This window comes from Carcharodon carcharias, chromosome 1, assembly GCF_017639515.1.
Source record: "Carcharodon carcharias isolate sCarCar2 chromosome 1, sCarCar2.pri, whole genome shotgun sequence".
Lineage (NCBI taxonomy): Eukaryota > Metazoa > Chordata > Chondrichthyes > Lamniformes > Lamnidae > Carcharodon > Carcharodon carcharias.
In genome coordinates, this window is record NC_054467.1 from 227368357 (window position 1) to 227381007 (window position 12651).

The 12651-nt window shown below is 44.4% G+C and overlaps 1 protein-coding gene across 8 annotated transcripts in view; it reads right to left on the reverse strand.

The window, feature by feature from the left end:
* fgfr3 (fibroblast growth factor receptor 3) overlaps window positions 1-12651 on the reverse strand; it is a 167889-nt gene that overhangs the window by 112023 nt on the left and 43215 nt on the right. For all 8 annotated transcript variants that reach the window (XM_041185735.1, XM_041185745.1, XM_041185726.1 and 5 more), the window contains one exon: window positions 2152-2387. In XM_041185735.1, coding sequence (XP_041041669.1) covers window positions 2152-2323 — 172 coding nt within the window. In that variant the 5' untranslated portion in view covers window positions 2324-2387. The remainder of the gene's footprint in view (window positions 1-2151; window positions 2388-12651) is intronic.

Below are 12651 nucleotides of genomic sequence, written 5' to 3' on the forward strand. Positions count from 1 at the left end.
GTTGCTTTTTACTCTTCTAAACTCTAATGGATACAAGCCTAACCTGTTCAACCTTTCCTCATAAGACATCCTGCCCTTTCCTGGTATTCATTTAGTAAACCATCCCTGAACTGCTTCTCATGCATATACATCCATCCTTAAATAAGGAGACCAGTACCATACATGGTACTCCAGATGTGGCCTTACCAGTGTCTTGTACAACTGAAGCATAACCTCCCTACTTTTGTATTCAATTCCCCTCACAATAAACGATAACATTCTATTAGGTTCCCGAGTTACTTGCTGCACCTACTTACCAAACTTCTGTGATTCATGCGCTAGGACACCCAGATCCCTCTGCATTTCAGAGCTCTGCAATTACCATTGTTGAATCCCACTTTGTCAACATCCTGAGAGTTGCCATTGATGAGGAACTAAACTAGATCAGCCATATAAATATTGTGGCTACAAGGGCAGATCAGAGGCTGGGAATTCTGCAACGAATAACTCACCTCCTGACTCCCCAAAGCCTGTCCACCATCTACAAAGTACAAGTCAGGAGTGTGATGGAATACTCTCCATTTGCTTGGATGAGTGCAGCTCCAAGAACACTCAAAAAGTTTAACACCATCCAGGACAAAGCAGCCCATTTGACTGGCACCCAGTCCACCACCTTAAAACATGCACTCCCTCCACCATGGTTGTACAATGGTAGCAGTGTATACAAGATGCACTGCAGCAAGTCACAAAGGCTCTTTAGACAGCACCTTCCAAACCCATGACCTCTACTACTTCGAAGGACAAGGGCAGACACATAGGAACACTGCTGCCTGGAAGTTCCCCTCCAAACCACTCACCATCCTGACTTGGAAATATACCACTGTTCCTTCACCGGTTCAAAATCCTGGAACTCCCTAACAGCACAGTGGATGTTCCTACAATTTGGACTGCAGCGGTTCAAGAAGGCAGCTCACCACCCCCTTCTCAAGGGCAATTAGGGACAGGCAATAAATGTTGGCCTAGCCAGCGACACCCACACCCCTGGAAAGAATAAAAGTAAAAGGTAGTCACTGGAGAAGGGCAGCAAGAGCTCAAAAATCAAAACGGGGTTTTATTTTGGACTCAGGTGGGGTTTGGGGGTGGTGGTTGGGGGGGGGGGGGGGGTAAGAAGGGTGAGTGTGGAGATGGTTGCTGTTGAAAATGGTGAGTGGCTGAAGGTTGAGGGGTATCAGAGCTGCTCACCAGTGAGCCATTCCCCTCCAGAAGGGGGCATCAGCAGGCCTTTTCTGGGCTGCCACAGGAACCATCCCTCTGCAGATGAGGTCAGCAGCAGCACAAAGTAGGGAAATGGGTCAGCTTCCTGGGTCCTACCACCCCCTCCTCCCCCCACTGAAATTTACATGTGGCGGGCGGGCAACACGCTGCCAGGCTGGGACGGGGATGGTGCAGAAAGCTGTATGCACTGGTAGGCCTTGCCAAATGGTTGTCTAGTCTTTCCAGCTGGCCTTCCAACCAACTCGGGAGGGGAGGTGATGGCTGGAAAAGGCCGAGATAAATCCAGCAAATCCTGTTACGCAACAACATCAAAAATGGACTGCAGTTAAAAAACGAGCAGAGAAAACAACTCAATTCTGAGTTCAGATTATGTAAATAATCTTGTTCCTACTCAGACGTCAGGATTTCAGTTGGCAGAGGTTTTTAAACAGAACAGATTCTTTCTCCCATAGAAGTCAAACTATTGACTGATAGATAAAGGCTCCAAGAAAAAATGAGCAGCCAAAATAACGAACTGTTATAAATATAGAATTTATGAGGGCTTTGTTAAACTGGAACATCAGGAATTGCTTCACACAATAAATTGTTCAGGAGGGTCACTGCTTTTGCACTGTAATAGATACTTGGATCAAAATCCTGGGACTCCCTCCCGAACAGCACTGTTGGAGGGCCTTCATCACACAGACAGGCCCACCACCAGCTTCTCCAGGGGCAATTAGGGATGGGCAATAAATGCTGACCTTGCCAGCGATGCCCATATACCTGTAGTGAATTGTGTAAAAAGGGGCAAAAAAATTCACAGAAAAAACCCCGTTGATCCTACCTTTCTGCTTCCCCTTCGCCCAAAAAAAGTACAGATAAAATGAAGAGAAAAAGAAATCTGGTTCTGATGTTTACCTGAAGGAGGGCGTCTGGTGGATTTTTCTTCAGGTTCTGAAATGCGGAGTCTGGCAGCTGGGACGCTGGTGACGGTGACTAAGCAGAGGCAGAGTGCGTACCACAGGGTGATCATTCCTCCAGAGCTGCTGCCAATCCGACTGCTGCGGCCCCGCCCAGCCTCAGTCATCATCTATATGTGCTCTTCACAGTCATGGGCACTGCGATTCCACTGACCACTGCCTGCGCTGAGTGCACTAGAAGAGAGGGCATGAAAAGAGGTATTAACATGTGCGCGAGTTCCTTATCTCCGCCTGATCATAAATCGTACCACAGGGTGCGATCAGTAACATACATCTGTGTGTCCTTAAAACCTTTGATATTCCAAGATTGATTTTCCAGGAGCGCTGTGCTACACCTTCATCACCACAACCCAAAATAGAACATCATTTTTTAAAGGTTGTTGCCAGAATATTTAACAGGGATTATGCACATTATATGAAATGTAATCAGGTTGCATACACTCCATGATGAGAAACTGTTCTTCTAATGTAAAGGAAAGAGTCCTTTCTGGGAAGCTGCAACCTTTTAAAAAATTAAGAAACAGGAGCATAAGTAGACCATTCAGCCCCTCAAGTCTGCTCTGCCATTCAAGACTATCATGGCTGATCTTCTGCCTCAACCCCACTTTTCCACCTGCTCCCCACCCCTTGATTCCCTGAGAAATCAAAAATCTGTTCTCACCAGGACTAGGGAAAGGAGGTGGTTGGTGGCATGGGTGAAGCATGTTATAGTTCAGATTTGGACTATTCAATCTCTGGTCACTAGTTCAGTACCATAACCATTACACTACCATGGCACAACTTCAAGCAATGCCAATAACTGCTTTCACACTAGCACTGTAGGGGCGCTAATGCTGCCATAGATCTCAGACAGCTGGCCGCCAACTTCATGACAAGAATTGCAGAATCTGACCAATAAAAATACTCGCTTTTCATCAGTCATGCCAGATATAGAAAATATGTCCTGTTCACACTTAAGCAGTATGAGTACTCCTCAAAGGCAAGTCTTGTACCATCTACAAGATGCACTGCAGAAACTCACCAAGGCTCCTCAGGCAGCACCTTCCAAACCCACAACCTCTACCATCCAGAAGAACAAGGGCAGCAGATGAATGGGAACACCACTACCAGGAAGTTCCCCTCCAAGTCACTCACCATCCTGACTTGGAAATATATCACCGTTCCTTCACTGTGGCTTGGTCAAAATCCTGGAACTCCCTCCCTAACAGCACTGTGAGTGTACCTACACCACAGGGACTGCAGTGGTTCAAGAAGGCAGCTCACCACCACCTTCTCAAGGGCAACTAGGGATGGGCAATAAATGCTGGCCCAGCCAGCGAAGCTCACGTCCCGTGAACGAAAAATAAATTTAGAACCAATTGCTAGAAGAGAATGTAGAGAGGGAGTGGACTTCAGTTGGTGCCCTTACCTACCCTTTATCACAGTGCAGACGGGAATCTCACCATGTGGGTACTGACTACAAGCGTGCATCCCATCATTCTGTTACATAGAAAGCACAACACAGAAACCAGTTGTTTGGCCCAAGCAGTCCATGTCACTTAACCTCCACGTGAGCAGTAGCTCAAATTCTGTGTGCCTCTCCTGCTCCAGCTTCCCTTCAATCACTTATTTAATCTATTTCAATCTATTTTTAAATGTTAACATGTGGTCTTCTTCAAACACCAACTCCAGTTGATAATTCTGCAGCCTCACAGGTCTGTTTAAAAATAACCCTATCCCAACTCTCTGTCCTAACTCTTGTCCAGCTGTTTTCAGCTGCCTTGGCCCCAAGCTCTGGAATTCCTTCCCCAAACATTTCCACCTCTCTCTTCCTTTAAGAGGTAAAACCTAACTCTTTGACTATTTTTACTTAGTTCTGTTGAAGGGTCATTCGGACTCGAAACGTTAACTGTGCTCCTCTCCGCAGATGATGCCAGACCTGCTGAGTTTTTCCAGGTATTTTTGTTTTTTTTTCTCTTTTTTTTCTGACTACGCATTAGGCCATTTGTCTTGACATCTTCTTATTGGCTGGGTGTCAAATTCTGTTCAATAACACTCCCGTGATGCTCCTCGGAACATTTTACTACATTAATGTGGCTATATAAATGCAAGCTGTTGTTGTTTTGAATGCCCTGGATCACTGGAATCAATCTACTTCCTATTCCATCAAACATTTAAACATTTTTATCAAATCACCTCATAATCGCCTCTGTTTATGTAAGAGCAGGTTGGCTCGTGCATCAATGCACATTACCACTGCATTGCCCATTCACGCTTTTTATCTTGAAGCTGATGTAAACCTCCATAAGCACAAAATAAAAGCAAAATACTGAGGATGCTGGAAATCTGAGCACTGAAGAAGACATACGGGCTCGAAATGTTAACTGTTTCTCTCTCCACAGATGCTGCCAACCCTGCTGAGTTTTTCGAGCATTTTCTGTTCTCATTCCATAAACATAAACTAGCCCCCTCACTCTACACTGATAAAGCACGTGGCATAATACCTATAAGTTGGACTCTTTTATATTGCGCTAGTTCCCCAAGCACAGGACTGACAGAGCTGGCTGTAAGTCGTAGGGGGGCACAGGAGTAAGCCATTTAGCCCCTTGAACCTGTTCTCGTGATTAGATCTTGATTGATCTGGCAAATGGAAATTTTCCAGTACTGGCTAAGGCTTCCCATAATATTTGCTTAATGGAAGCTGGAAATAATAGCCAAGGATCTCACTCAACATAAATGCAGGAGAGAGCCCCTATCACACACACTGTCTCGATGAAAGGACTTCTCACTTATAATTTTTGCTAAGGGGACTGTAGCTATCAAACTGGGGTAATAGTTCAGGGTTACAACTGAGGAAAACCGATCTTCTTTCTTGTACTTTTGATACAAAGACTGGGTGGTGTCTCGCACAGACCCACAGAGAACTGAAGGCCAGGTCAATCAGACCTACAAGTTCAGCCAAAGGCAAGAGAGCACACACTACTGTGAAAGCATCTTACAACATGCTTCTGCTCTGCTGTGCAGCCGTATCAATAACTTGCGCCCACCAGAGTTGCAGGAGGCACTGGGATGTGAAACAGCTTGCAATCTGCTGGGCCCTTGTATGTCCCTTATGTTACAGGCTTTTGGGCGGGTAGTAAAATCAGCAGCCTCGAACTGTGTCCAAGGAGCTGTAGATTATATACCACAGCAGACAATATATCATCCCAAAGCCCTGCTGCTTCCAAAAACTTTCCAGCCGTAAATAACTCATTTCAATAATTTCGTTCTGATGACAAGTTGGCAGACAATGTCCATTCCAAAACGTATAATTTGTGGCAAGCTATTTTCTCTATCTTTACTGTACAGCCCGAAGGTGGGGGTGGGATTTTTGGGGTGGAGGGGGGTGGTAGGATTGAGGGGAGGGGGTAGGATTTGGGAGGGATGGGATTGGGGGGTAGGATTTGGGGGGTGGGGTGGGGGTTAGGATTTGGGGGTGTGGGATTGGGTGTTAGGGTTTGGGAGGTGTGGGGTGGGCGTTAGTATTTGGGGGGTGGGATTGGGGGTTAGGATTTGGGGGGATGTGATAGAATTTGGGGAGGTCAACACACAACGGTGGGCAGTGACACTGTGCCACATAACACAGCTTTAAATTAACAATGCATTCCTTATCAGTGGGACTCCTAAAAGACCAGCTATCTCCACGGCTAATACAACTGTGTAAAAGCCTCAAATACTCTGCCAAGCAAATCAAAAGAAATCTTTCATTTGCATGTAGCCTTGCACAACATCCTGAAGGGCGTCCCGTTTGAAGTAAACTTGCTGTTGTTATGGGGATAAAAGCATTGCCAACTTGTACACAACTGAGGATCCCACAAACCATAACACAGAAAGATAAATGACCAGTTAATCTAGTTTTGGTTGAGGAGGAATGTTGGCCAAGTTACTGGGAATACTTGTCGTCCTCCTTTGTGTGCTGTTATGGGATCTCCAATGTGCAATTGGTTCAATAGTTCACCCAAAAGACGTCATCTCCAACACTGCAGCAATCTCATCAGGTCGTGAAGTGTGATCTTGGATGATGTGTTGAATTCGGGAATGAGGTTCGAACCCATGACCTCTGACTCACCAGTAATTGAGTGGAGCTGACGCCGTAAGAAATTTTTAAAAAAAAAGCATTTGCAAGAAAATCTCCAAACCTGGTGAACAAATCTTTCAATTTCTCCTCAGAGAGAGGATTTTGTGCTATGGAGTCATGCGTGTTCCAGGTTCGATTCCTGTCCTGAGCTGTAAAGATCTCAGGCAGGTTCAGAATTGGGATGTTACAACTGGCTATGGGGTGGAGAGGGAGGGGAGACCAAGCACATCCTGTTCCTGCCAGTTGGCCTGCTGAAAAATGTGCTGGTGTTCAAATTAGTGAAAAGGGAAAGAAAATCAGGTTCAATCCTTGATGGGGTGGAAAGCCAACTGATAGACATTTAAGCCTAGACCTTCTGCTTGGTGCTAAAATCATGATCTTAGCGTCCGATCTCACACACGATAAAGCCAACCAGCTACCACTGAGAGTTAATCTTCAGGAGAGAAAGGGAGAAAACGGTAGGAAATCACCAAACTTTTTGCATCTATTCTCGTACCTTAGCCCAAAGAACTGCATTTCGTGCCAACACTGCTAAAAAGCACAGATCACATTTACCTGTGATATCAGCCCTCCCAGCAGCAAACCACTGCAGTACTTTACCAAGCATAATCATGAACCAATCCATTGGAAGTCCATGGTTGCCAATACTCTCTCTGGGTCATGGGACCTGAAGGAAGAGGAGACATGGCCCTGCTGACTTGAAAATGTCTTAACTGTAGAATGGCTCATTACCATTAGCAGATTATGGCTTCCAGGCAAAGGCTGCTGCATTTAAACATGGAATAATTTAAGGACACTGAAAATGGCGGCAGCCAAGCAAGGCTTGGAAACCAGTTTTATCGAAGACATGATTGATTTTTTTCCAATAATTTATATAGATTTTTCTTTTCCCACCTATTTCCATTATTTTTAAATGTATTTCCATCCTTTGTTTTATCTCTACCTTTTAGCCCATTTCGATTCCTTCACCCCACCCCACCCCCACTGTACCTTGCTTTCTACCCTTAATTAGCACATTCCTTAGATAATATCACCACCTTCAACACAGCTTTGTCCTTTTGTCTATGACATCTTTTGGTTATCTCCACCTATCTCTGGCCCTCTATCCAGCTCTACACCCACCCCCCCCCCCCCAAACCAGCTTATATTTCACCTCTTTTCTATTTTTACTTAGTTCTGTTGAAGAGTCATACGGACTCGAAACGTTAACTGTGCTCCTCTCCGCAGATGCTGCCAGACCTGCTGAGTTTTTCCAGGTATTTTTATTTTTGTTTTACATGATTGATGATACTTTGTGCAGGCTTTCACACGAGGGTGTTCTTTATTTTGGTAAAGTTCCCCAAGTCCCTTTTTACACTTCAAAGCTTATGCTTGCGGAGCGAACCAGCATTCTAGACTAAATGTCACTGGCACCAGTGCTGGTGTCAAATCAGATTGGAAACTCACCCCTGAGGCTCTGTGATAACAGGATGAGTTAGCAGGGGGCGGGGGGCACCTGATGCGTCAGTGTTTTTGACATGCAAGGCACATCTCCATGTCACAGAGGATTCTGATGTGATGGCACGATGCCAGCCCATGGCTTTTCTTATTCTGCACTTGTGTGCTCTCAATGAAAGAGCATCATATGGAAACACTCATGGCTCACTTATCTCTGTTGGGGGAGGAAGAATTGCTCGCAGAACATGACAATGACATCACTGGCAAATAAAATAATTGCTTTCAATGCTGTTTGGGATTGACTGTAAAAGCCACAATTGCCAGTGCTAGCCACAGCCAGAGAATCATAGAATCATAGTATATGGTTACAGCACAGAAGAGGACATGCTGGTCTGGTCCATGCTGGGTCTCCGCAAGAGCAATCGAACCTATCCCACTCTCTTGCAATTTCTCTGTAGTCCTGAAAATATATTTTGGTGCTTATCTAATTCCCTTTTGAAAGCCGTGATTGAATCTGCCTTCGCCACACTCTCAGGCGGTGCACTCCAAATCCTAAGCACTAGCTAAGTTTTTCCTCATGGCGCCATTGCTTCTTTTGCCAATCCCCTTAAATCGGTGTCTTTTGGTTCTCGACCCCTCCACCAATGGGAACAGTTTCTCTCCTATCTACTCTATCCAGACCCCTCATGGTTTTTGAATATGTCTATCAAATCTCCTCTCAACTTCTCTTCTCCCAGAAGAACAGCCCCAGCTTCTCCAATCTATCCACACAACTGAAGTCCTTCATTTTATTTCTTATAAATCTTTTCTGTACCGTCTCTACTGCCTTCACATCTTTCCTAAAGTGTGGTGCCCAGAATTGGGCATAATACTCCAGCTGAACCAGTATTATATAAGGTTCATGAATAATAATAGAAATCATGTGGATGGGTCAATTTAGCTCAGCTGATAGACCTCTCAGAAGGCTGTGGCTTTATATATCACTCCAGGGTTTGAGCCAATAATCTAGATTAACATTAGTGCGTAATTGAGGGTACTCTGCGTTGCCTGAGGCAGCATCCTTAAAGAGAAATGTTAAGACAAGTCCTCTGCTTGTCAGTGATGTAAAGAACCAACTGAAGGAGAACAGGGTATTGTTGGCTAATTTCCTTTCTCCCAATACTGCCATCAATAAACAGCTGAACTGGTCATTTGTCTCATGGGTTTTGTGAGACGTCAATAGCACAGAATGGCTGCCTACTTCAAAATGTAATTCATTCAGTCAAGCACCTTACATGCCTATCACTATTTTCATAGTCTTAAATATGTAAGATAAAGTATATATGGTCTAGCGGTAATGCTTAGTATCCTTAATCAACCATCTTCAATTTTCCCAATATAACTGTTCTTAAATTGTTACGGTTCACTGTTACAATCCTAGTGTACAGCACACAAAGTTCACTGTTTGAGTTAATACGATACTAGATGTGCCTTTCAATGTGGCCAGGATTGTGTGTGACCCCATGGATTGATTCTGGGGAATGGTGGCAGTATCAAGGTGAATTATTATTGCTCAGAAGGCAAACTTAGATTCTTGAGCCAGGATATGTGCAGCTTTCTTATTGTTAGAAAGGGGAGGAAAACAGAAATGTTGCATTATTCAGTTTCTGGCAAAATTCAAAGACTACTTTGTGTAACATGTTGGTTAAAGAGCATCAATCCTGTGAGTGCCCATGCCACACAAAGCAGGAGGGCCTCAGGTTTAGTCCCTGGCCTGTGCTGAATTAGCAGTAGTGTCAGTCCACCCCACCTCGGGCTTAGCAAGGGGGAAACAAAATTGACTGGAGGTCCTATTCCTAGTAGAAGCATACACGTATGTGTCTGTATGTGTGTGTGTGTTTGTGTATAGTGAGAGTGGGTGTAGGGGAGTGAGCATGGCGGGGTGAGTGGGGATGATGACAGTGGTGAAAGCCAAGGAAAGACTCAGACTCAGAGAAATAGTTTTTTTCATTTGTTCATTTTTTTATTTGTTACTGGGATTAGAAGATCACTGGCTAGGCCAGCATTTGTTGCTCATCACAAATTACCTTTGAGAAGGTGGTGGTCAGCTGTATTCTTGAACTGTTGCAGTCCATGTTGTATAGGTACACCCAGACTGCTGTTAGGAAGGGAGTTCCAGGATTTTGACCCAGAGACTGTGAAGGAATGGCCATACAGTTCCAAGTCAGGATGGTGTGTGGCTTGGAGGGGAACTTGCAGGGGGTGGAGTTCCCATGCACTTGCTCACCTTCTGCTTCTAGATGGTAGAGGTCACGGGTTTGGAAGGTGTTGTCGAAGGTGCCTTGGCGAGTTGCTGCAGTGCATCTTGTAGATGGTACACACTGCTGCCACTGTGCGTTGGTGGTGGAGGGAGTGAATGTTTAAGGTGGTGGATGGGGTGCCGATCAAGCGGCTGCTTTGTCCTGGATAGTGCTGAGCTTCTTGAGTCGTGTTGGAGCTGCTCTCATTTAGGCAAGTGGAGAGTGTTCCATCACAGACCCACTGGGACTTATTATCAAGGCTCACTTGGGCAAGGAAGTGGGGTATTACAAAATCCTGTTTCAGCAAGTTATCCATCCAGGAGGTGGTGAGGAAAAAAGTGTAACATGCACAGAATGGAAAACAGGGAAAGCCAAAACCACACCATTGTGCCAAACCACCCAATTTGGGAATTAGGCATTTGCTGTATTTAGATCCCAAAGTAACATTGGCAAAATACTTGCTTTTAACCTCAGTGATACTGGAAAATTCTGTGGACAAATACAATTGGATGGCTACCAATGGCAAGCCTACATCTCACCATCAGAAAGTGAGGCCTCAGGCCAGGCCAGTTTTCAGACATGTATAGACAAGCTTTATTTTCCCACCTTAAAAAGTTTGCCATCAAGCTTATAGCAAGTCAAAACTGGTTGCGATCCATCTTCCTGTCAGCTGCAATCTGTAATTCTGTGAATCATCCAACATGTAGCATTCAACACCCAAGGATTTTTCTGGAAACACGCAAACATTTTAACACCAGCATTTTTTTCCCTTTGCATAAATATAATGCACAGTGGATGCTTCACATACACAGCACCAAACCAAACTACAAGTTCCAGGTTCAGCAACCTGAAATTAGTTGATCTTGGTCGAAGGTAGAAGTTGGGATTTTACAGAGTTGACCTCTGCACCTTTGAGCTGGGAGCTGGGGGTGGAGAAATAAAGTTAGCCAGCATTCAGCCACTGATTGCTGCTTATGATGCTTGCTGGAAAGCATATATGCCAAGTAATGACAGAATTGTCTGTATTATGCATTGTTCACTTTCCCTCCCCCCTCATTCACCCCACCACTGATGGCTGTGCCTTCAACTGTCCAGGCACTATTGTCTTGAATCCCCCCTTTTAAGTTCTTCTGCCTCTCCATCTCCCACTCCTCCTTAAAAGCCACCTCTCTGACCAAGCTCTTCCTGATATCTTCTTCATTGGATCAATGTCCATTTTTATCTACTTATACTCTGGTCAAGTGCCTGGGGGCTCTATTCTACAGTAAAGGTGCTATATAAATTTAACTTTTCCCTGATTGACTACAAGAACGGGACACTGGCTGTGTCCATCCCTCTTCACAAATGAGGAATGAACCAAATTAAAAAAACTGTTTTAAAAATGTCAATTCTGGAAATCTGATATAAAACCAGACGACACAAGTCAACATCAGTAAAAGGGGAAAGACAGGTTGTAATGTTTCGGGAATGTAACTGATGCTGACTGACCTGTTGAGTATTTCCAGCTTTTTCTGTATTCATTTGGACAGTAAACTGGAATCCAAGTTTTAGAAATGTATCACGCCAGCAGGCAGGTTTGTGGACAACTGGATTTCACTGAACGTCACTATTCGGGATCAACACCAAGTGTACTGAACAATGATCTCAGATGGAAACCGGCTGATGTCTTTCACTTTTGATCCAAGGAATTTAATGAGAAAAACATAGAATGTATCTACTGCTGACCTTGCTCACTGTTTTTAAAACAAACAAAGCCCAGTGCTCCAGTTGGCATTAATTCAGCAAATAGATGATCACAATCTGCACATCAAAGATTTTTCTGCTGCATATGAAACACAGGCTTTGCATTTTTGTAAACAAGCCACACAGCTTTCCAATGCTTCTAGCTTGCCTCTGTTTCCATAATGTCAATAGAAGTTGCCTGTCTCACACGGCAAGAAACCCCATTTGTCTTCCCTTGTTCTGGCCGTTAAGTGCCATCTGCTCATTTCAGTGACCTGTCCTGTCGTTCTGAGGGCTCCTTTGTCCCTTCAGCAGCCTCCTACCCCGGCACCTCGAGTACTTGAGGTCAGTGACATGATTCTTTGTCCCAGGATTTCCTGCAGTGAGCTCCACTACAGATTACTTAAGAGCATGGAGCTGGCAATGAAACCAGGAATAGCAAGAACTCTCTCACCAGGCATCATCTACCCAAATACCCCAAAATAATGTTGCATCTTCAAAGTCCAATGCTCCTTTCATCGAACCATCTTATTTCAAGCTCCATTTACAATATCTTTCTCCAGTAGATACTTGAAATGCTTTTTGCCATGTTTTCATCAATTGTATTTTAAATTATGCAAGATTAAAAAAAGACATTGTGGCCAAAAGCACAGGAGGATTCAGGGCATGAGATTACAACCAATTTAACATTCTAGGAAAAAGCACTTAAAAACAATCTTTTGCTTTCAAAGGGCATCACAGAATGAAGTATAATAACTGGACTGATTAGTCAAATAAATTGGTCAAATGTTGATGGGCAATTAATACAAACAGCCTTACCAAAATATTTTGTGTTGCCTATACAGTCATACAGGTAGATTTTAAGTGGTGGTGGGTGGGGTGCAGGACGGATGGGGAGAAAGGA